Source organism: Dipodomys ordii, unplaced genomic scaffold, assembly GCF_000151885.1.
Source record: "Dipodomys ordii isolate 6190 unplaced genomic scaffold, Dord_2.0 Scaffold9, whole genome shotgun sequence".
Lineage (NCBI taxonomy): Eukaryota > Metazoa > Chordata > Mammalia > Rodentia > Heteromyidae > Dipodomys > Dipodomys ordii.
The window spans coordinates 23198690-23224877 of record NW_012267225.1 but is presented as its reverse complement, the minus strand read 5'-3'; the positions used below and the strand labels follow the sequence as shown (position 1 = coordinate 23224877).

The 26188-nt window shown below is 38.3% G+C and overlaps 1 protein-coding gene across 1 annotated transcript; it reads right to left on the bottom strand.

Moving 5' to 3' along the window:
* Positions 1-1413: 1413 nt before the first annotated feature.
* Sdcbp (syndecan binding protein (syntenin)) lies at positions 1414-25130 on the bottom strand. Its single transcript, XM_013009351.1, has 9 exons — positions 25030-25130; positions 17395-17460; positions 14157-14235; positions 12263-12372; positions 9167-9325; positions 7070-7245; positions 4636-4807; positions 4261-4352; positions 1414-2511 (listed from the first exon to the last, which is right to left on the bottom strand). Exons 2-9 carry the CDS (start codon positions 17443-17445, stop codon positions 2457-2459), a joined length of 894 nt encoding a protein of 297 aa, XP_012864805.1. The 5' UTR covers positions 17446-17460; positions 25030-25130; the 3' UTR covers positions 1414-2456.
* Between the last annotated feature and the right edge of the window lie 1058 nt (positions 25131-26188).

Genomic DNA, 26188 nt, shown 5'->3' with positions numbered 1-26188 from the left:
TGAGTGTTACAGTCAACTCTACTTTAGAGTTTGGTATTTTAAACCAAATGTTTAAATGAACTGGTGAATGTGCAATGATATTAATTCGAAGTCTTGCCACCACATGGAAAGTTTGTGGGTTCAGACTTTCTGAATCATGGTGACTTTATCAAAAGCCATTTGTTGCCATCCTCTAGAGCAGGTAAAATAGCTAGGAGAGAACATGGTGTTTTAAGATTAACGGCTGTCCCAGTGTGATGGTAATTAGAAGACTGGTCAGAGAGAAGCTTAAGAGATAACTGAACAGCTTAGAACTTTCCAAGAAAGTATATCATGTCCTCTGCCACTTTGGAGTCACTCTGGTCTTCCTAATCTGTTACAGTTGCTGCCATTGGTTTGGTGGGTGTGTATTAATGGAGTGGTTACTTTCTATAATGCTGTACCCAGATTCTAAGAACCTGGGAAAAGATTAGCAGTTCTTAACAGTTTCACTGTGTAAGGGAACCGTTTGTATTTCATTAAGCTATTAAATGCTCATCTTTTCTACATTAAAAATATTTTTCTGTAATGAAAGCAGTTTTCTTTTTATTTAAATTATTAGACTGAGATTTAAGACTGCAAATATTAATCGTTCTAGAAAACCACATGTAGTGACATTGTTAGGAAATATATCTTTCTTCCACTTGATCTTTTCTAACAACATGACTATAATATTCCACTATTTGTGAAGTATTTTTAGACCCAAGTGTACATATGAAGGGAGATAATCTAACTGGAAAATGTTCCATGCAAGACAGGCTTTTTTCTCATATTCAGTCTGAATCATAATTATGTGATTTTTAAATTTTCTGTACTCTTTACAAGCACTTTTATCCTTTTTTTAAATGTTTTTGTGAAAATACTGTACAGAGGGGTTAGTTACATGAGCAAGGTAATGAGTACATTTCTTACCCAGTATTGTTGCCTTCTCCTTTGTTTTTCCCCTACCATCCTGTCCCTCCTACCTCAACTACAACTCCCCACCTCTCCACCCACACCTAAATTGTAAAGTCCATTTTTCAACATAGCGTCTTGTACATCTCATTGTTGCAATGGGTCAATCTGTTTCCCTATTTATTTTGTAGGCAGTGTGACATAAGGAAAATTCATGGATCAGATAGAAGTAAATGAAATTTCAAAGACTTCGTTAGCACATATTGCATGACCTGAGGTGCACAGGTGAACCAGTAACTCACACTGGCCATCTAGAGCTGGGCCACTCTGCTGGCAGCACATTTCTAGACTCTCAGCACACTTCTAGTCTCTCAGCTCCAGCTGTTCTCAGGGCCCCAGATGTCACATCTTGGGGAGAAGACTGCTATAGCTGCACAGGTTCACATGCTCATGTTCAAAGCAAGCAAGCACAAGTTAGGTGATGGCAAAGTCCCCAAATGATACAACAGACTAAAATGTAACTTTATTTATATACATTTAATTAAATCAGGATAGACATAAATCAAAAGAAAAAGAATCAGGAGAGTTATTGCAATGTTTTGTTTGGAGGGTGGAAATGGGAACAAATACTAGGATAGCATTGCAAGACCATTGCAAAGTAGCTAAGTTACATAATGAATTACCCCACTCAATCTACAAATGAAAAAAAGGAGCTGAGGGTTTATCCTATTTAGTATAAGAAGTTTTGCATTAAATATATAGTGATTTGTTCAGAAAGTGATAGTGGCAACTTTTACAAGAAGTTTCCATTATGCAGTGACTACAAAATCTCAAAATACAGCTAAGCAGCTATGTTATAGCTCAGTAAGTACCATTCAGTTGTTCTGGACATTTCAGTTTAACATAGAACTAACATTCTGTGTTTTAGAAAGGCAGCAATAACCATTTGGCTTTTTAATTCTAAATGCTTAACATAGTTAAGGCGACAGTTGAAGCATATTGGTTAAGTGAAGGTAGTTAAAATTTAATGACAATCCTTACAATCCCTTGCATACTACATACACTGTATAATGCTTATAGAATGAAATCAGAAACTTAATTGGTAGTTTACACACACCCAGAACTACAGTCATCCTAAGTGTACTATGGGTAATGTGTTGAAATGCAAATAAACAGAACTAAAGTAATAGGAACAGTATTACACATTACCTAGGAGAAAGGTGATTGGTCTCTCACACACAGCTAAGCTTGCATCAATCATCCTAATCACAATGGCTTATGAAAGAAAGTGTCAGGTTTCCAGTAGAGAAACTGTTCTAGGAGTCAGTAAATCTCTTGAAAGTTTCACATCCATAAAGTCAGGATAAGGCTACAACTATGTTGAAATCTGAAGATACCAGGTGAAACAGGAAGACTCCAGCCATGGTATACAGACAGGTCCCCATGCAGCATATGCTCCCTGGCTCTGGAAAGCTTCGTGTGCATAATGCAGGAGTTGCTGAAGAAGGAAGCTGAAGTTCAACTACAATTACGCTGTTTGACTTTTAAACCTCAGGAATGGTGTGATCCATCAAGCTTTTCATAATGCTTGGAGCCATCCTACAAAAGAATCACTTCTATTATATACTGAGATTTCTTTTCAAAATGTTACATAAATCTAAGAAAACAAAAATTCCAGGCTAGTATCAAGATTAGGGAATAAAAGCCCTTTTTAAAATATGAGCTGAGACCCAAGAGTCTCTGGTTATGTAAAATTTGGCAAGTAGTGTGAACAGCTATTTGTATCATGGATAAACGAGTGAAATAGGGAACGAGTCCTTGTGCATTAAGACTGGTGATTAATAAAAGAAGCTTAAGCTTACAAACCTGGTTATTTGGGAAGCAGAAGTCGGGGGATCAGTCTGAGGCCAGCCTGGGCATAAAAGTTCATTAGACTCCATCTTAAAACAATGGCTAAGGGGCTGGGAAGGTGGCTCAGTGGTAGAGCGCTTGGCTTGCATGCCTGAGGCCCTGGGTTCGATTCCTCAGCACCACATAAACAAAAAAAAAGAAAAAAGCCGGAAGTGGCACTGTGGCTCAAGTGGTAGCGTGCTAGCCTTGAGCTGAAGAGCTGAGGGACAGCGCCCAGGCCCAGAGTTCAGGCCCCACGACCGGAACCCCCCCCCCAAAAAAAAACAAAGGGTAAGTGCAGTGGTGTGTACATATCCCAGCTACAGACAACACACACTGATACATACGTCCCCAGCAACTGGAGGAAACACAAGCAAGAAAGAAGGCAGCAGCCCAGGCTCGCCCTGACATGAAGTGATTCTATCCTAAAAATAATGCAAAAAGTGGCCAGAGGCATGGCTCAAGTGGTAAAGTGCCCACCTGGCTAATATGAGACCGAGTTAAATCCCCGGTTCAGAAAAAGAAAAGAACAAGCGTGGTGGTGTATGCCTATAATACAGGCACTCAAGGTATAGGACAGGCAGTAGAATGGGGAGTGTGAGGCTAGCCTGGGAAAACATGTTTCAAAAACAATCAGAAGGGCTGGTGGTATAGCTCAAGTGGTAGAAGCAAGCAAGCATAGATCTGGGTTTACTCCCTAATACACCAAAGTAAATTTACAAATTAAAAAATAGGCTGTGATGAGTTTGAGAGGAAATGGAAGAACAAGGACCAGGCAGTGGCTTAAGAGAACTCTAGAACAATTAGTCTTAACAGTAACTTTAGTCTAAGAGGGGCTAGTATGTTCTACAAAAGCCAACACCAATGAAACTTTGATTACAATGGTTATATTTGTGCATTTTTAAAATATCATTTCTACCTGCAAAACAGAAAACCAAAGGAGGAGTCCAACTTGGCTTAGTAGAAACACACTGTGCCAAAAGCGACTGTCTGAAAAGCTTTGAAGCAGCCAGCCCTTGCTAGCTTTTTAAATTGTTCTCAGTTCTCGAGGGCAGTTAGCACTGCATACTTCTCCCTGCCTCCTGAAGTGCTGGAATATAAGACAATGCTCCAACTCCCCAGTCAAGAAATCTCCACCTCCAACCCCCATGGCTACATTCCTACTGAGCAGAGGAATGAAAGCAGTTATGGCTGTCAGCTATATGTAAATAGCAGCCTCAGTACCTTTTCTTTTAGCTGGGCATTCTCAACATTTATCAAGGATATGGTAAATTTTACTTCATGCTTGCAAAGATAGATCCTTATTACCAACCAAATCCTGATTTAAATAGTCTCCAACTATTAGATAAATACCAAAGCATTCCGTAGGTTAAAAAAAAAAATCAAAGGTTCAGGAATTAAAATAGAGTGTATATGATGTCACATACTAAACTGTATCAAGTTGAATCACCTACTTACCTTTTAATAATATGCTCAAAGATAAAAGCAGGCATGATTGTAATGGTGATGACAGTCCCAGATGTGGACAGGATGTCTGCGATTTGAGAGTCCTGATGAAAACAAAGAGAAAGCGAATTTTGCTGAGGCTTTATTTCATAAATGTGGAACTCTAATCTGCAACTTATATGTCCCGGTTTAACTCTACAATTTTTCAGCTTGTAACAATCTTCATTATTTTTTAAAAAGGAAAAGTATTAGTACATTCTGACAAGTATCTTCTGCATTTTGTTAAGACTGAATAACTTTCTGCACCCCCTACTAAGTTTCTGTACTTAAGAGATCAGTGAGAAAGCTGCAACATGTAAAACTGCAGCAAAAGCAGTTCATCCTTACTTTCAATCCAATGACATTCTGCCCGTTGACTTCACAGATGTTATGTTCAGTGAGAAGACCATTTCTGGCTGCAGAACTATCTTTTACAATGGATGTTATTTTTCCATTTTTAAAGATAAAACCAACATGTCCGCTGCTATCTTTATGCATAGTAACTGTCCGTTCAAAGGGTCTGCAAATGTAACAGAGCAGGTGAGTTAAAAAATATAATTCCATGGGGGCTGGGAAGGTGGCTCAGTGGTAGAATGCTTGCCTTGCATGCATGAGGCCCTGTGTTCGATTCCTCAGCACCACATAAGCAGAAAAAGCCACAAGTGGTGCTGTGGCTCAAGTGGTAGAGTGCTAGCCTTGAGCTGAGGAGCTGAGGGACAGTGCCCAGGCCCAGAGTTCAGGCCCCACAACAGACACAAAAAAATTCCAAGGTAAACATTTCGTTAGATTTGTATCATAAATTCTGGATAATTTCTTATAGGTGTTTGTCAGAAAGCTGGTTCTATATATGTATAGTACCAGAGATAAGGATCTTTATAAAAAAAGATGTTAACTCTTCATTATGACCTGAAGAACTTGCTAATCAAGATGTCCTTTAAGTTTGAGAGTTAACAATCCTTCATACAATTTATATACATTTCCTTTAAAATTCATTAGACTTTGAATATTAACAGTGAGCCAGGTTTTTAACTCACAGAAACTGAATTCCTATTTTTTGTTAACTTTTGTTATTTTAAAATCTTAAAGCTTATACCTGTAATCTTAGCTACTCAGGAGGAAGAGATAGAGAGGATCATGGTTTGAGGTCAGCATAGATAAATGACCTAATATTTCAACAAATAAACCAGGCATCACCATGTCCATAATCCCAGCTATGCAGTAGGCATAATAGGAGGACTGCCATCAAAGGCTAGCCCCAGGCCAGGTGCAAAACCCAATCTTAGAACAAATGCAAAAAGGCTAGGGATATGGCTCAATGATAGAACAGGACCCAGAGGAAAAATCCCAGTACTGTCTAAATAAATAACCTTATAATACTTCTTATATCTTGATTTTTGAAAAATATTAATTTTTCTGTTCAATTTTGTATAAATTACTTTTGTACATATACTTTTCTTTGTTTTGGGTTTTTGTTTTTCTGTTTTTGTTTTTTGATACACGCTATCACTTTGTAAGCAAAACTGGCCTTAAACTTTTACCTTCTTGACTCTGCCTCTCAAGTGCTGGAATCACAAGTTTATCACCATGTTTGATTCTGTTCTATTCTAAAGGACCTGCCATGGGAGTGTGACTTAAGGGGCTCAAGCTCCAGTTGTCTATTAAAAAAAAAAAAGTCACCCAATTACACTTGTTCATTTCTCTGTGACTGTCATTGTGTTATAAAATCTCACCATTAAGTAGTGTTTACATGAGAAATCCAGAACAACTATATTTGTTGGCTGTTGGTCCAACTTACACTTAAATTCTGCTTAGAAATAAAGAAAAAATAATATTCTTCTATAAAATGTTTACTGAATGAAATGTATAAGAAAAGATAAATACAGGGCTGGGAATGTGGCTTAGTGGTAGAGTGCTCGCCCAGCATGCATGAAGCCCTGGGTTCAATTCCTCAGTACCACATAAACAGAAAAAGCCAGAAGTGGTGCTATGGCTCAAGTGGTAGAGTGTTAACCTTAGCAAAAGAAGCTCAGGGACAGTACCCAGGCCCTGAGTTCAAGCTCCAGGACAAGAGGATGGGAGGAAGGGAAGAAGGAAGGAAGGAAGGAAGGAAGGAAGGAAGGAAGGAAGGAAGGAAGGAAGGAAGGAAGGAAGGAAGGAAGGGAAAACAGAAATACTAAGTCAAAATTTAAATAAAGTTAGAAAAGCCAAAACTCCAAAATTTACTCTAGCACTGTGGTAGTTTCACTTCAGTACTTGTGGGGGCTGGAAAAGAACGTAACTAGAGGCCCCTCTTTCATGTGCTAAACATCTAACTAGAACTGCTACCCAGAATGCATTATCCTGGACAACTAGTTTCACAACTACCCAGGAGGCCAGATTTGGCTTGTATAACTTCTAGACTCAGTGAGGGACCCTGGCACAGCATGTGGACACTCTAGGCTATGGGATGTTTACCCAGGATGTTGCAAAGTGAGGTTACTTCTGACAGCTTGAGTAACCTCTTCAACACACATTTTCTACTTTCTAGAAATTTAAAAAAAGGAAAATTTGTTTAAAGAACAAATTCTTATAAAGTGTGAAATAAAGTATTGCAAAATCAGAACTCTTAAAAAACACTATGTAAGAAAAATCTGTACAAAACAACTGTAAAACTGTAAAATAGCATTTTGTCATTTTCTGCAAAAAGAAAAATACTATTATTTACAGAAGCTTTCAGGGGTTTTCCCAAGAAAATGGAAAACTGGTCTTGAATTTCCATTGGAAATGTTGAGTATCAGCTTACCTATCACGAATGGTCATCGTGATCTTCTCTCCAAAGGCCTGTTTAAGCACCTTATGTGCTTTGTCCGAGCTCCAACCCGCACAGTTCTCACCATTGATCTGGAGCACTTGGTCCCCAAATCTCAGACCAACCAATGAAGCTGGAGAATTAGCCTGAACTAACTGAACAAATATACCCTAGAAAACGAGGAAATAACTGTCATTTACCATTGTTATTATACAGTGTAAAATGGTAGAATGTGATTAAAATGCTGGTTAGAACTCTCAGCACACAAGATAAACAAAAATAGAGAATATGATGTATTAACGAACTGAAAAAATTACCACAACCTCAAAGAATGAAACAAGAAATTTCTACCCAAACCATAACTCACCTGACCAACTACAATCTCTTCTCACCTGAGAATTAAAGAACCAAGGAATATATAAAGGGGTGACTTTACAAAACATGAACCATTAGGAGTCTGGTAGAATACCAAATAGGTATCATCACATGATCATTATTCTGGTGGAAAATGAAATGTTAAGTTTGTTGAATTCTTGCGCTGTTTTACAAAAATGACAGTTTAAGTTTCAGAAATGGGAAAATTATTTGGTAACAATCATGGAGCAGACATGAAATGCTTCTTGATAGTTGCTTGTGGCCTATCTGCATGTTTTGATAATTTGCATGGCTTTCAAATAATGTAATAAATATCCAAATGGTCCTTAGCAGAAAAAAAGATTTCCTACCACTGGTAAGGGAACACTTCTGCCTTTTGAACTGAAAGATTACTGTTTGCTAAATTATGAATCATGGAGCAATATTATGGTGTAACAGCCTAAAGTGATAAGCATATTAAATATAACATGAGCATCAAAGAATCCATTATAAATAACTATAGAAATCAAGTATCATTAAGAATTAAACCCATACAAATCTCACTTTTGGACATTTAAATGTTGAGCCAAATATAGACCAACGTAAAGGAAGAGTAAACTAGGTGGCACCCATGAAATGGACCAATGTGCTTTAAAGATGACAGTCTAGTGCAAGAACAACTGTGATGGGGCAAGGGACCTACAGGAGGTAACTTCTCTTTTGAGGACAGAGGAAAAGCATGCAGATACCCTGGAAAGGTGGAGTTATACACTGTACTCACTGAAGAGGAAGAGAGAAGGCAGGGAGGTCAGGGATGGGTCTTGGGTAATCTTGAATTTGCAAAGATACTTGACCTCTGCCCTCTGGGGGACAGTGGACTATTCAGATGAAGCAGTGAACCATATGTACTTCCTTTGTGGAAGGCTAAGCTTACTGACCAAGGCAAAGACTAAAACCATTAACAAGGGTAAAGATCCAGCCTGTCCTTAGCAATTCTAAAATGTTTCTCAGAGTAACCCTATTTAGTGTCTTTAGTATAGGAAGTTGAGAGACCGTAAGATAAAGTAATAGCTGTCCTAATTAGAAACGTGTTCTGAAAATGGCATTAAATACGTTTTTTTTTTTTGGTTGGTGTTGGGGCTTGAACTCAGTCCCTGAGCTTCTTTTTCTTAAGGCTAGCACTCTACTTGAGCCAAAGGTTCACTTCAGGCTTTCTTAGTAATTTATTGACAATAAAGAGTCTTACACACTTTCCTATCCAGGTTGGCTTAGAACCATGATCCCCAGATCTTAGCCTCCTGAGTAGACAGGATTACAGGTGTGAGTCACCAGTGCCAGGCTAAATTTAAATTGTAAAGAGAGAAATAAACCTTCAAAACCATCTGCTAAGTTTAATAGTAATCATGTAACTTAAAAATGTACTTTCATTCTCATTTTTCCTAAATTTTAATGCTACACTTTGATTCCAGAGCTTATTATACAAACTTTGATGTATCTACTGTAGTTTAAAATACATGGACAGTGGTGAAAACTTATTTCAGTATCAAAAAAGAAAAATCATAGGATGTGCTTAAAAGTTCTAATTCTGCCTCCTCAAAATAGGGTATCTCCAAGTACACAGATTGGAGTCAGCAGTTATTGTTCTCCATTACAATAAAAGCAATTTCCGTGTCAAGTTTGTTCTCACCTAATACTCTGTAAGCTATTTAAGTTCAAATAAACATAAAAAATACTCACATTATCTATTGATTTAAGCCGGAGCCCAATTTTTCCATCTTGATCCTTACACAAAATAACTTCACGGATTCCTTGCTTAATTTCTGCTCTGCGAATTCCAACATCATTACCTGTTACAGGAGCCACCATGTAGTTCATACTAGATGGTCTTCCCACCAACTGTGACAAAGACAGCATGTGAGTATTTAGAAATACTCTCCTTGGGAAAAAAAATCTAAAACTCTTAACTTTTCCACAAATTAATTCAGAAGCTATTTTTCTCATATAAGTTTGATTTCAAAACATGAAGGAAACGTATTCACAAATTATAATTTTGGGGAGACTAAATGACTTCCTCTTTGTGTGCTGCCTTGAGTTCAGTGTATCATGACTGCTATAGAATGTCGCTGAGAACCGTCACTATCTAAAGCAGTGTCCCCATAGAAAAGAACCCCAGAAACGTAATGGTCACCTTTGTTTGCTACATACACTCTCATGTTCAAACAACATTGAAAGCAGTCGAACAATCATTTCTCAGAATATACTTCTATCATTGAACAACTTTGGTTTCACTTGTCTTCATCTTAAATGCACTCTCCTTGAATTTAAAGGGCACATTATACTTTGAAACACACATTTTTATGTGGTATGCATGAATTTTATGTGGTATGTAAGGATATATGTGTGTGCGCGCGCTCTCTCCCTCTGTGTGTGTCTATGTGTATTTGACATTCTGAGACTTCCCATAAGAAGTCACATTCTTACAGTGTACGTCCCTTTAATAATGTTCTATGGATTAACAAACTATGTGCAAATCAGATTGCCCCAGATAGCTATGCTAGGGACTTTTGTCAAGTACTAAGATTTTCATGGAGGCAAGAGCTTAATAAGTGTTCTTACTTTAAGTACATCACAGAGAAGGGATAAAAAGCTCTGATCTGCTAAGAACTGATTAGCTATGAAACATCATTCAATTTTATATTCAGAGCCGATGAAAACCCTGACAGCACATTCTAAATCCACAGTGTCATAATAGTGAACACATCTGTACACACACAGAAATACTAGAAGTGAGAGCACAATGCCAGAAGAATTATTTATAAAGTATTAAGAAGGTTTAACGGTAACAGCTAGAGACAAAAGAAAATCATCAGTGGAATTCCGAATAACTCAAGAATCAAATGAATTTACATTGTTTAATTCACATGCTTCAGAATCACCATGAATTCTGAATGAATAAATACTCTAAAGCTGACAGTGTAATAAACACAAATTCTTTCGGAATTAGTCATGACAGCTTCCTAAGCAGAGCATCATACCCTTGGCTCAGTTTAGGAGACAGAGATGTAAAGTTGGAAAGGCTGAAACAACCAGAACGTTAGGGCAGAGTTTGAAAAGGAAACAATTATATAAACAGCTCCAAAACTGCATTGGGCTCCCATCTGAAACACCCTAGAACACAGGGGAGACATGTAAGTCCTACAAAATCATTTGGTACTAGACAGGACAATTTATACTTCTGTTGGCTGCCCTCAGCTCATCTGCCTGTATTGATAGTTTGTATGGCTCATGAACGATGTTATAAATAATCCAAATGGCCCTTGGCAGAGAAAAGGTTCTCCACCCCTCCCTAAAGAAAGGCTGGAGTGACAAGAGCCTATCCCTTCCTGTTTGCTTCCTGCTAATGTTGGCGCCATCTAAGCCTGGCTCTGGCCCTGAAACCAGGCAGCAGCCATTGTTTCCAGTCTTTACCCTTTAAGGACACTCAGAATCCACTTAATTCAATCCTTAGGGTTCCTGGTGCTGCCAGTAGATCCCCTCCTCTAAATAATGAGCCCCAGTTCTGGTGGGCTCTGTGCCTAAGAGCCTGCATTCTATTAATACCAACCCTCTTCCTTGTGTTACCCTCACCCTAAAAGCAGCAGCTCACTTTCTGAAATTATGCTCATTTTTGCTTTCTCAATTCTTTAACCTCTTTAATCTTAATAATTTTTTTTATTTTTTGTCGGTCATGGGGCCTGAACTCTGGGCCTGGGCACTGTCCCTCAGCTCTTCAGCTCAAGGCTAGTGCTCTACCACTTGAGCCACAGCGCCACTTCCAGCTTTTTCTGCTTATGTGGTGCTGAGGAATGGAAACCAGGGCCTCATGCATGCAAGGCAAGCACTCTACCACTGAGCCACCTTCCCAGCCCTTAAAATAATTTCTTATTGTAAGCAGGACAGTCACACCTGTAATCCAAGATACTCAGGAGGCTGAGATCTGAGGATCATGGTTCAAAGCCAGCCCAGGCAGGAAAGTCTGTGAGACACTTATCTCCAATTAACCACCAGAAAACCAGAAGTGGCTCAAATGGTAGAGAACTCGCCTTGAGCTAAAGAATTCAAGGACAGCGCCCAGGCCCAGAGTTCAAGCCCCACGACTGATCCAAAAAAAAAAAAAAGGGAAGAAAATACTTATGATAATTTGCTTTCACAATGGGACCCTAGATGTTATGTTAGGAAGTTTTTAATAGATATTTAGTAAAAATTAGGTACTGTGTTAAGAATCTGAGTTATGGAAACAGATACATAGGTTCAGTATTTTAACTATAATTATAGTAACTTCTGTAAAATACCATTATGTTAGAGCAATGACTGAATATATGTTAAGCCTAGAACCTGGAATGTAGTTAGAAGCAGTTTTCTGGTTTTCTGAGGAATGCATAGAGATTATGAACAAAGAATTAATATGACTTCAGAATGACTTACTCAGATATCACTGTCTGAAATAAGTTACTAAAGAGAATGTACAAGATCAATGTAATAGTATAGATTGGAAATAGAAATCCTTAATATGAGCATAGAGAATGGAGAAAATGAACACAGAAAACATGGCAGAGACAGAATCAGTAGGTTTCAGCAACTGACTAAAGACAAAAAGGAGAGGGAAATGAGTCTTCAAGTCCTAATAAATTCAAACACTGGTAAGAGCACAAAAGAACAATTTCAAGCAACAATTACAGAAGAAAATCTAAAATCTGATAAAATATCAAAGTTATTAATTTTTAAGTTAGCTACCAAAAAAGCTTGTGTCTATGATTCAAGTATATCATTCAACAGTAATTATACTCTACCTACCCCCTGAGTTGGTGCTCCAGGAACCATAGCCATATTTGCACGGATTTCTTCTTCATTTAAACTCAGTCCCATGTATTGTGAGAGCTCCGGATACAGTTTAGGATAGAGATCTAACACAAATGATATAGGGAGAATATGCAAAATAATAATATTATTATGGGTTTCTTGAATTTTAAAATATATTAAACTTTTAAAAAATCTAGGATACATTTAGAGAGGCATCCATCTATCTATATAATAAATTAGAATGGAAACAATAGAAAAATCTTTCAAGGGAAAGCCATAAAATAATCTCAGATTTCTAAAAGTTAGCACTTGGTACCCACAAGGAACTGGTTTCATGAACTCCTCATATATCCTAAGACTTGGTACAAATCTTACATGAAATGACATAGTTACATATAACCTGTGCACATCCTCTTGTATATTTCAAATCACAGCTGTGTCACTTTTAATACTTAATACACACAGCAGCTATTGTATAGTAAAAAGACTTAAAGAAATCTTTGTACATGTTCACACTACAGATTAATTTCTTAATTCTAGTATTTTTCATTCTGCAGTTGTTTGAATATGTAGTTGTAGAACCCTTGAACACAGACAATTACTCTAAAGTAGAAATAATGTCTTCCAAATATATTACTTTGTCTTTTCTGTGTCTTAAACCTATATTCATGAGTAATTGTGTAAAACTATCACTTGTTCTCCAATTCAAAGCTGATCAAAATGTCTAGCCATTGAGCCAACGACCTTACATTTAGTTCTTTTAACATGAGTATAGAACAGCTCTTATCAAGAAAAACAATGTGTTTGTAAATTTACTTAGCAATTTAACATTTTAGGAATATTAATCACATTCCAATGAAATCATGGAAATATGTGTAAAGATTAAAATGTCTTTAACTTCTGAATAGGTGTGTGTGTGTGTGTGTGTGTGTGTGTGTGTGTGTGTGACTGAAAATGGATTTTCTAAACAAACAATGTAGTCCTAGCTACTCAGGAAACTAAGATCTGAGGATCAAGGTTTGAATCCAGCCTGGGAAATAAAGTCCATGAAACTCTTACCTGATTAACCAGCAGAAAGCTGTATGTGAAGCTGTGGCTCAAAAATAGTAGTAGAGTACCAGCTTTGAGCTTAAGAGCTAAGGGACAGAACCCAGGCCTTAATAGGCCACAAACACCTACTTTATATTTACACTGACTGAAGTCATACTATTTAGAGACTGTGTCCTGAATTTCTCTGAACCTTAAAGAAAAAAGGACCCAGAGCCAGACACACACATCAAAATGACCCTTAGCTAAAAAAAAAAAGCACCAAAAGGAGGTGGCTGGAAGACACAAAAGCTCCTCTGACAGGGAAAAACAACAGAAGTTCAAGAGCACCAGTGTGGAAAATGAATTTCCATGTGAGTTTTTTCATTAAAAATATCAGTTGTAGGAATCAGACTAAACAATTTTCATTAAGCTATAAAACATATATTCATACTTCTCACTCTTTACGTATATAAAGGGTTATTTTTTGAAATAACCATTTGTTTTTCTTATTGCTTAGACTTTTTTTTTTTTTTTTTGGTAGGTGGTGGGGCTTAAAATCTGGGCCTGGGCACTGTCACTCAGCTCTTCATCTCAAGGCAAGAACAGCGCCACTTCTGGTTTTCTGTGGTTTATTGGAGATAAGAGTCTCACGGACTTTCTTCTCAGGCTTTGAACCAAGAACCTCAGATCTCAGCCGCTTGAGTAGCTAGGATATCAGGCATGAGCCACCAGTGCCCGACTGCTCTTATACTTTTAACCACAAATGTTATATAGTTTGTAAAAATATTAAATACAATTTCTAATTTCTTATTTCCACAAAATATTTCTCTGGAAGAATGGACTAAAAGTGTAAACCTACTTCCATCTTGAGAAATGGGAGCAGAAGCTTCCGACAAAATTGCTGGGTTGGCAGGATTTGCAGAAAAGGCAGTTTGAGCCTGAAAGAGAAAAGAAAGTTCTACCAACACTTGTGTTTATGTTAATCCAGTACTTCCAAAAAGGCAATAAACCTTGAAATTTTATTCAACAAGGTTTCATTTCCAGCTCTTTAATGACTTTTTCAAAGGAATCTGCAGATCATAAGTATTTCGGATTCTATGTATCTTTAAGGCTAGCATGTAAGTTGAGTAAGTACTATTCTATATAACTTACAAGCAGTGTTTGTCTACTACAATTTAATAAATTAACATCTTTCAGAACAGACAAAATGTTTCACATCTTCATTATTCTTTTACTAACTGCTCCAAATAAAAACATTTCATGTGCACTAGAAAAAAGCTCAACCCTATTGATATTAAAAGTTATATATCAGAAAGATCACTAAATTGCCGATTTTTATTTTCATTTCAGCATATCCCACTGAAATAATCTTTATCTTCATTTAGTCAATACAGGAAGGATTTAATATAATCTATGCAAAAGTAGTTTTACAAGTAACATAAAAGAATGGTAACAATGTAACTTGTTAATTGTTAAATTTGCCAAAACTGCTTGGACAAAGTATGTATGGGACTTCCTCTTGTTCATGCTGAGCATATGCTTCCTCCCTTTCTCCAGGTTTCACAGCTTTGTTGTATTTGGTATTTTCTGAAATATTGTGTCATTCACAGCTATTTGTAGTAAGTTGTATGAGCATTCCTCAATTTCTAATTACTGTTTATTTAGAAATGTCTAATTAAGATATTAAGCTTATATTTATTTCTCAATCCAACTCTGAAATCTATACACAAGAGTGTTCTCAAGCTACTAAGAGAGGTGGAAGCTTAATTTAAGTAAGCACACATATAAAAGCTTTGAGCTGGACTGTAAATGTTCTAACATACTGTAATATTTTAAAAAATTCATCATTTTAAAATTTCTTAAGCCTTCTAAATTAAAACAAAAGCACCGTGGAAATCTTTACAACTACAAATAATTCATTTTGAATTTTGGAAGTTGGTTTACCAAATAACAACTAAAAGGAATTAGTAGCCAACTAGCTATTTTCTTGAATTTCTAAAACAAATACCATTCAATGCTAAAAAGAAATGAGCTATCAAGCCATGAAAACACAGGAGGAAGCTTAAGTCCAATGGCTATTGTAAAAGAGTTTTATAAAACACAAATTTTGGCCTGTAACCTACTAAAAAGGCTGAAATCTGGAAGGATATCAGTTTGAAGCCAGACCAGGGAAGAAAAATCAACTTTCATCTGTCTCTAAAATAATCAACCTGGCTAAAAGTCAGGCTCAAGTCGTAAAGCACCATAGAGTGAGTGAACCAGTCTGGCAAGCCCAAGGCACTAAGTTCAAACCAAAGCCAGGCTCAAGTCGTAAAGCACCATAGAGTGAGTGAACCAGTCTGGCAAGCTCAAGGCACTAAGTTCAAACCCCAGTGACAGCAAAAAATAAACACAACACCTACCAACTTTGCTATTGTACAAAAGGCCAATAGGTAAGAAAATGAACACTATCTATTCCTCTATAAAACCTTTTCAGGGCCATCTTAGGAATAAAAACAAATTTTAACTATCATCTATGTTAGAAAATTCAGGCCCTCCCCCCCCCAAAAAATAGAGGTCAAAATTGTAATGTCTAGTCTATGTGAAGAATACTTTCCCATCTAGGAGGAGTAAGAATCATGGTTCCCCATCCCCATTCACTATCTCCCAGCAGCTAGCTTTCTGCTCTGAACATAAAAGATTCTCTATTGGAAATATGCATATAATTTGCTTCTCTTTAAAGGGTTAGACCTATATAGTAGCCCTCTTTTTCAGCCCAACATTGGCAACATAGAAAAAAACTGATGTTGACACAAGCAAAAACTCTACACAAAGTCAATTATGATTTTTAAAAAAATTGATCATTCCTTACATTCTTCTCAAATCTTTAGCAGATAATGTACTGGTGTCAGATTAATCGTTTAATGGTTACTTTACAAAGCTAAACATGACAGATAAAAGCTTTATGAAAAGAAAAGAGTGCCTGTTCAGAAGAACTTAACTTGACAAAGTAACATGTTACAGCATTTAAAATGAATAGCAAGCCACTGGAAACTTAGAAACATCAAAGCCTTGGCAGCTAAACTGCAGATTTCAGAAACTTTACAAACCACATTTTAATACCCACTCTGTATCTATCACAGAAAATAACTGTCCTCACAGCAATCTGCCCATCTACTGCCACAGTTTCCACAACAGCAAGAACTGATGCCAACTCCCTATTTTCTTAAACAGAAGCATCTGTCTTCAAAGCTAAGAGTTACACGTAAAGAACTATAAAAATCTGACTTACTATAGTTAAAAAGACTATAATCTCTGCTGATCTCTGAAAGGAAAGAAGCCATTGTACATTCTTGTGCTTTTTACCTCAGCTCTTCCAAATCTCTGCAATCTAACTACAGAGAGAAGGCTCCCAGTTATTATGTAGACATACGTAAAGACCCCCCCCCAAAGATATACCAACTCTACACAAAAGTATGACTACCTGAAAAGATGGGTCTATTTCAACTTAAATATATAAAGTCTTAATTTTTAATTAGACAAACCAAGCAATATTTGAAGAGTTTAACTGTTAAAACACAATATCCCATGGCCATTTATTCACAGTGAAATAAAAAACATAATTACTAGGCTTTTGTAATCTTTTAGTATATAATAGAAATGAATGAAGGGTTTATAAATTATATAAATCTATCTGTAGTTCTTGGTTAACCACACAAGTAATTAAATTGTATGTTAGAGAATTTTTTAAATTTCAGTACAAATAATTCACACCAAAAAAATGAATGACAGGCTAGTGACACAGGCTTTGGCTGACAGGAAGGTTTACAACAGGAGGGGTGAGAGCTAATGAAGGTCAATAAGGTTAAATATGATCCAAGGAGCTTACTGGCATCTAGGACAATAGAACAATGAAACCTGTTAAAACTTTTTGAGGAAGAGGTTAAGGAAGGATGTTAGAGGGAGTTGAGTTTGATCAGGATATATTGTGTGTGTATGTATGTATGTTTATGTGTATACATATAATATATACAAAATGTCATAATGAAATCCTTCTTGTACAACTAATATATGCTAAAAATGTTTAAAAAATAAAATTTTGAAGTATTTAAACATACCTGAATTACTTTGTCTACCTTCAAATCTTCAAGAGATGGATACAGAGACATTTTTGCAGAATTTTTCTAAAGAAAAAGAAACAATTATTCAAATGTCTTAGAAATTGACACAGTATGCACTGACAGCAATATATATTTAAACAAAGAACAACTGTTTAATACAGTAAAAAAAAAAAATCTGAACTGATAAAACAGAAGAATGTAGGCTATGGCCTGGCACCTCACCCTCCCAATATTTTTAAACTATATTCATCATGGGAAATAAAGTTGTCAAGTACAATTCCCTTCATTTCATAAGTTTAGAAAAATCATAGAAAAGTTATATCAAGTCCTTGTTTATACAAGTTCATAAAAGCAACTAAACCAGGATTAAGAGACCAATGTAGAACAATTCTCTTGGTCACTGCAGATGTTATTTCCTTCTAACAACAAAACATAAAAGTAGGAGACACACACTCACACACACACACACAAAACCTTATCACAGTATGTGTGCCATATATGTTCCGTGGCAGTTTTATTTTCAGGAGATAGATGATGAGAGTAAGGGATACATTTTTATCATTTTGTGAGTGTGTGTGAGCTTGAACTCAGGGCCTGGGCACTGTCCCTGAGCTTCTTTGGCTCAAGGTTAGCACTCTACCACTTGAGCCACAGCACCACTTCCAGCCTTTTCTGAGTAGTTTATTGGAGATAAGTCTCATGGCCTTTCCTTCCTCAGCTGGCTCTGAACATTAACTCTCCTCAGATCTCAGCCTCCTAAGTAGCTAGGACTACAGGTATGAACCACCAGCTCCCAGTTTATCTTTTATTTTTAACTCTTCAATACAATTCAATGTGTTTTAGCTACCATAATTGCTGTTCGGAACGATTCGTTTTTAAAACAATATTCTCTGAAAGTATTATGAGTTGCACATCTGGTACTTAAGCCAACCAAACAGAACATACAACAAATTGGTAAGGTCTGGCAAATCTGGGGGCCAGTACTACCAACTTTCTATCTCAAATTCTGTGCTTATTGCCTACTCTCCAGAAACAGAGTCAAATCTTTTAAGTATTACTGTTCTTCTTCCAGCTGATCTGACGTTAAGAATGTCATCAGGGGCAACTAGAGGTACATGAAAGTGGGTTTTCCTTCCTGAATCCAGTGCACTACCGTAGGCAGGCTACCACAGTACCTGCTTCCCTAGCATACTACTTTTTTTTTTTTTTTTGGTTGGTCATGAGGCTTGAACTCTGGTCTTAGGCGCTGTCCCTGCACTCTTCAGCTCAAGGCCAGTTCTCTACCGCTTGAGCCACAGTGCCACTTGCGGTTTTCTACTGGTTTATTGGAGATAAAAGTCTCACGGAGTTTCCTGCCTGGGCTGGCTTTGAACTTTGATCCTCAGACCTCAGCCTCCTGAGTAACTAGGATTACAGGCGTGAGCCACCAGCACCTGGCCTTAGCATACTACTTTCTATAGGGAAAAGAGTTTTCACGTACCAGAAGCTCACCCCAGCACTCTGTTGAGCAGCAGCACAACTGAACATCACCAGCAAAGAACCTCCCTGAGTAGTTTCCCAAGTGCCCTTTTGTGTATCTTTCCAGTGAATTTCAAAGTGCAGCAGAAGTTACCAATAGGTTCCACCAGCACCTACTGAGCAACATGTGGCCTCTTCTCCCACAAGATCTGAGCCAAAACCTTTGGAAATCAGCTCCTTCCTGTGGTACTGTGTCTGAGCCCTAGAAGTTCTGGCTACTTATTAAACTGGCTCTTCTCTTCAAAGGTCTCTTTTTACCAAACAATTCCTATCTTCTCAATCATGTTATAACTACTAAGACTATATATTAAACTTCCAGTGTTAATAATCACTATGATTTCTGCCTTCTGGTTGAACAGTAAATACTTTATTTTCACAAACAGTAAAACTTATTAATGTATATAATTCAACACTTCTTAGAATATATTCATATGATGTGCAATCATTCCTACCATCTAACATTGGGATAGTTCCATCCTCTCAAAGAAAGCTTCATACCTCATTTCACCCTCCCTTAACTTCCAGGCAACCACATACACACACACCTCCTGCTTCTGATTTATCGATCATTAAATTCACCTATACTTAATCCAGGAGCACAGGATATGTGCTCTTTTGGGTCTTGTGTCTTTCAGACAATGTAGTATTTTCAAGGTTCACTCTTGTGGCATACATCATTACATCAGTTCTTTTACAGGTAAATAGTGTGGTACACTGGGTGTACATTGGGTACTGTGTCTATACATTAAAAAGCTGAAGAGATATTTGTACTTCGTGGCTTTTATGAATAATGTTAATAGTGCTAATTAACATTTGTGTTCATGGAAAATAATATATAAGCTTATGTAAGTTTTTGTGTAAAGACATGTCTTTAAAAATTGTTTTGGTATACAGACAAGTATGTAACTGCTAGCTAAATATGGTAATTCTGTGGATAATTTTTGAAGAATTGTCAAATTGCTTTCCAAAAGGACTGCATTACTTTACATTCCCATATATCAAGATTCCAAGTTCTCATATCCTCACCAACATTCATTGTCAATGTGACTTTGAATCCAGTCATGCTAGTAGATTTGAAGAGCATCTTACTGAATTTTGATTTGCATGTATCATGTTTTCATGTTTAACCACTTGCATATTTTATTAACTCTGCATCTTATTTGTCCTAGAGGGAAATGTCTATTCAAATCAACTGCCTTTCCCTTTCCAATACCATCAGCATCTATATGTGAACACCAGCTTTCCAGTGCTAATTTTTCTCAGTGTAAAAATCCTGTCCATAAGTAGTGGTAACAGATGGGACACTGCAGGCGAGGCTTATCAGAAAGAACCAACTGGTGCATCAAGGACCTCCTTTGGCAGGTTCAACATTAGCTTGCAGTCACTGAGATCAGCCTCTCTGCCTCCCAAAGTGATCTCATATTATATGAGATGATAGTGTTTCTAAAATCCAGGAAAATCACCCAAACCTGTATTTGTATTTTGGGACTGAAACTGTATGGGCTTTTAACTTTAATACCTCAGCTGGAAAAACACAAATGTCTCACTTTCAAAAATAAGCATGCCATTTAATTACTTATCAAATCAAACATTGAACAATCATAGGTAATGGCATGTCATCCCATGGAAATGAGGATTCAACTCCCAAGTTCAGGCAACAGAGTTGTTAACAGAGTTGTTACCTGAACAGAATTGTCTACTATCAACGTACATTTCCTAGCTTTCTACAGATCCACCAAGAACTTGCAAGTCACAGGGGCTGCAGCATGGCCTAAATAATGTATGTAAATCTTTTATTTGAAACTGAGTGGCAGAACTACTTAACCTTCTTTTAAGAACCACAAACTAGCCTTAAGAAACTTCACAACTGATGAGAGTAAGATTCTGAAAACTATTACATCAGTGAAGAAATCCATCAAGTACTAAGGTAATTGATAGAAGACAGAGTAATCAATAGAGAGATACTGTTTGTTCCCAAGGCTTCTGAAATCAGTCAGCAAAGCTCTTGCCATCTACCTGAATTTGATCACAACCTTTCTCATGCCAATAGTTGTTTTCTATATTCTCTAGAATGAACTAACGTTCTCAACCTACCTTTAAACCAGGTTTGACCAACTTTATACTTTTTCAAACTTCCTGGACTCTCTTCGTGTTTTATGAAAAAATCTCTAAACCTAATATGTCCCTGAGTCTTAGAAAATAACCCTATTACGAGATTTATCAATGACTAGGGTAGTATCTGGCTTACTTCAAAACATCTGAAGACAACAATAAAACCCCTATAACTGCAGAAGAATCAAGATTCCCATTTGTGACTTCAACCCCCTCAGGAAATATGAAAATTACAGACCTAAGGCTTCCACAATTCAAATATAGTATGTGCTATTAGAACATCTAAACATTTTTTTTCTTTCTAGCTGAAATACTCAATTAATAAAGTAGGGAACACACTAATGAAGTTCTCAGTTGGAATGGCAATGCTCACTGGCCTCACCCGTCTCAAACCCACAACTACACATATAAATTACATGACTATGTAATTATGTTTGGTTGCTTACTTAATCTATGCAGCAAAAAAAAAATTGTTAGACTGTGAAAATTCAGAACTGCATAATCACTAATCTTCAAAAAAATGCATGGCAAGAACCAAAATACTTGAGTCCTAGTCTCAGCATTGCTTTCCAGGGTCTCAGCTTCATGTGTAAGGCATTTAATTGGAATCAATAAAAAAATTGTTTTTGAGTCAAGTGAGAAGTTTGAACAGTTTAGACCCCTAAATCATCTCCATATGAATGGGGTGTAACAAACTATTCCTTTATTTAAGCAAAGTAATTTAGTTTCAATTAAGTATAAGTGAAAAATAGTACAAAACTACTGCACTGGCACAAAAACAATTGAAATGCACACAGCATTAGTCTAAAGTACTACCATATGGTATCAAAGTAAAAACCAAGATTAGGCCCTAAAACAGTATGGTTCTTCATCTTTAAAGTGCAGTAAAAATCATTTGGAAATCTTGTTAATAACTGAGTCTTGAGTGCTAGCAGCATAAACTAGAACCAAGGTGGGGAACAACAGGTCTGGGGTGGGGTCCAAGAACTACCTTCAACTCTCAGCAGAACAGAGTTCAATGGATTCAATTGCAATTTTTGTGCCCCCCCCTTAGAGATATTTCAAAAAAGTAAAAGGGAATTTTTTTAACATATTAAAAATCTATCATACATACAGGTTTACTAGAAACTTTTAAACCTCTACTGTTCATAAAAACAAATTTTTATCCTAATTTAAATTTCCCAAAGTTAAGAATCATTGGGTAGACAACACATTTCTAATCAGTAGAAATATGATTCTCATTAAGTTAATCATCTGCAAGAATATCCTAAGTCCCTGAAGCCTGTTGTAAGAATTAAAACAACAATAAACTAGAACATATTAGAGATGTATTTGAAACGTGGAATGTTTTTGTCAATGAGCAATTAGTTGAATTCAAACTGTTGTCCATATTAGCTATGAAACCTTAAAACCAGGAAATCTGGAACAGTCAGGACTTCTTGTGTTGGAAATGTATTAAAATTTTAAATTAACTTTGTTCATCATCTTTTTGCTTCTACAAATTATTTATGAAATGATCTAAAAATGTAAACAAAAAATACTAGTGGACCCTATATGGGAAAGTATTGATGACCTTGCTTTTTAGTATACTGAGGGTTAATAAATATTCCCAGTGAACAGACTTTGATAAAGTTTTAAACAGTTTTCCAAAGCAGTGTTTCTCAAATGTAGCTCATCATCAGATCAGAAATACCGGGGGCACTAGACAAAAATAGCTCCCCAGGCTGACACAAATCTCATACAGGGAATTTTGGATATTTAAAGAAATATCCAAAAAGATTCTGATGACCAGCCACTAAGAAATATGAACACATGAATGCTACTTCAGGTAGGATGATTAATTCTTACGTAGTGGATTCCATTTCTCACCTACTGGAATCACTAAAAGAAAATATTTGACAACATTCTCTTAGAACAAGGCTTTGGGAGACATACATTACCAGTGGGAGTGTAAACTAGTATAATTTATATGGTAAATGAGTTTGCTACATCTAGCAAACTATAAATTCAGATGGTCACAGCAGCATATCTACAGGTCTTTAGTGTGAAAATGTACTTGCAAGAAAGTAACAACATATATATGTATATATATATATATGTGTGTGTGTATATATATATATATATATATATATATGCACTAACGGTAACACCAAAGACTTGAAGGAAAAAAATATAGTGCACAATATTTTAGCGGTCATTCAATATTTGGAACGGGGTAGGGAGGGTGGAGGTAGGTGTGTGTGGGGGTGTTCTGAGGCTTGATTGAACTCAGGACATGGGCACTGATTAGGGGGGTGGCTCTTTGTATGTGGATATATTCCCCTCTCTCCATCCTAAGGTAGGGTGCATGCGTGTGTGTGTGTGTGTGTGTGTGATCCTGAACTTTTTCTGCTGAAGTATGATGCTCCACCACTTGAGCTACAGTTCCACTTCCACATTTTGGTGATAAACTGTAGGTAAGAGTTCTCATGGTCTTTCCTGCCCTGGCTGGCTCTGAGAATCCATCCTCAAGATCTCAGCCTCCTGAGTAGCTAGGATTACAGGTGCTGAGTCATCAGGTCCTGCTATTTCTTCCCATTTACACAAATGTTAGCATGCTTAATATACTGCTCTACAACATGCTCTTGTTTTTCCACTCTTTCAATATCAGTCTGAGGGGAGACCTGGTTTGTTGGGTTTTTTTTTAAGACTCTTGGCATTTATTAACCAGAAAAAGTACCCAAATCCGGCAAAAACAGGAAAAGAATAGTTGAGTCATGCTCATTTCAGAGCAACTATTTAAAAAATACATGACAACAACCCTTCCTTCCCTTTTGGTTGTGATATTTACATCATTTCTTACAGTGCCTAACACATAACTAAAACTTGATGCTCCCAAAGTTAAAAATGAATTATAAGGAGACTATTTAGATTATTTCAGTCATTCCACTTCAGTCATTCCTCATTTTTACACTGTGGCACAAACCACTTGACCTGTAATACTTATGTACCAATAACCACACAAATCTATAGAACTATTCCTTCTACAGTTTATAGAACTATACTTTTTGTAACTGGGCACGTTTTTACTATTTGTCCTAGACCTCAAACAAGAAAATGAAAAGAATGAACAAACGTGAGCTTTAAACTGATCACACTGATATTTTAAAATCAAGGTAATTTACCAGGGCTGCCGTTACCTTCCGTCGTAACTCTCTCCAGGAATCAACTGTCTCTGAGACAAGCGGATGGTGAGCAGGGGAAGTTTACCATGTTAAAGAGCGCCCAGAGTTAACTTCATGGGGGAAGTAAAACCACCCCAGCGTGCAGATAACACCATCAAAATTAAATAAATCAACCAGTATGTTAGAACCGAAACTGCTACTCCGCAGTTCCACTCTGGAGAAACTCAAGTTTGCAGAGCCGAACGCCTGCACTTTCCCGGGGTTCGAACGGAAGGCGGTGCGTCACCGGCCCGCCGGGGCCACGGCCTTGGACACCAGCCCGCAGGGCAGCGCGCGTCCGGGCGCTCCAACTTCCCGGTCCACGGGCGCACGGCGAGCCGCCCTGCCCCCCTGCCCACGTCCAGGCGGCGCCCACAGAGCACACAGCTCCTTCCTCCTTCCCGGGGCCGGCGAGCGCGGAGCCCGAGGCGGCGGGGCGCAGGGGCGGACGCCGGCTCGCCGCCCCACCTCCACCTCGGCCCGCAGGAACAAGGGCGCGGGGCCGCGCGCCCCGGCGCCCCGGCTGGGCCTCACGACTCTGCCCACCCCAGCCCCGGCGGGACCCCGGAAGCCGTGGGGGGCCCCAGCAGGCGGAGCGCAGCCGCCAGAGCAAAGTTTCCCTGCCCGGTCCTGCCCGGCCCGGCCCGAGAACGGCAGCGCCCCCTGAGGAGGGGGCGTCCCGGCCCGCGTCGCTGCCACCCCAACACCGGCACGCTCTCCGTGAAGTGGGCATCTGCGCCAGGGTCCCCCGCCCCGCACGTAAAACCGTGGCCCCAGATTCCCCCTGGGCGCGGCTCACCTCGAGCACAAGGACCCGCTGGTCGCCGCCGCCTCTGGTCACTGGTACCGACTTCCGAGCCCCGAGGGGAAGGCGAGCGACCGCGCTCCCGAGGGCCGCGCGCTCCCGAGAACCGCCCGCGAGCGCGTCACGGCGCCGCCCCCGCCTTCCGCCCGCGCAAGCGCGCGCGGCCAGAAGGTCCTCGCGTCTCCATGGTAACCGGCTGTGAGACCTCACGGGGGCGGGGCCTGGGGCCGGCGCGCAGCTGCCGGGGCGGGGAGTGTCGAGCTGCCCCTCCTGTGGGCTGTGCGGACCCCGGGCCATCTGGAGCGTAGCGCGATCTGCTTTCGGTGCATGCCCCAAATCCGTGCCCACGGGCTCTGTGTCACTCACTCACTGTTGTATTTCCGCTTAGGGGCACTTGGTTCCTGCCACCTTCGACAAAACAAGGTCCCAACAACCCGGGTTTCCTCCTTGGAGACATCCTTTCTCTCCCAGCCTTTGTCTTCTTCTGTCCCATAACGAGACTACTGACACTACCCTCTTGCTCTTCACCGCGTGCTGAGACGTTCATCTCTCTACCCTGCCCTGTTCTAATTTTTTTTCCTTTAGCTTTTATGACTCTTTGTTCACCTGAGCTAATGTTCATTGGCTACTGAGCACGATAATGTTGCATTACGCAAGAATAATCAGTGCGTCCTAACACAAAACACAGACTGATTTCTTGAGGGTTATCTGCCAGTAACTGTTAGAAGAATTTAATTAATAAAATCTTGATCTTTACATCAACATCAATCTGTAAGAACGATGCAACATCCATTCCAAAGAATACCCGGGAGTATTCCTAATTATCAAGCAGTGCTGTTAGTGCAAAACAGCATTAACATACAAACAGTTTATTTCTGGTTAAATTGTTTGATGCTACACTAATACAATCCATGATGAAGCTAGTAAAAATATGAGCAGGAAAGCTTTGACAAAGAGGATTAAAACTTTTGTCCGCAGGGATTTTCTGAATTAAGTAATGAAATACACATTTAAAAACAATTACGTCACTGAAAAAGGAAGAAGACTTTCTGTTCTCAGATGACATGATTGTTTATGTAGAAAATCTCCAAGAATTAACAAAAAGAAGCTAATAAGCAATTATGGGAAGTCTGAAGATTAACAGAAAAGTTGA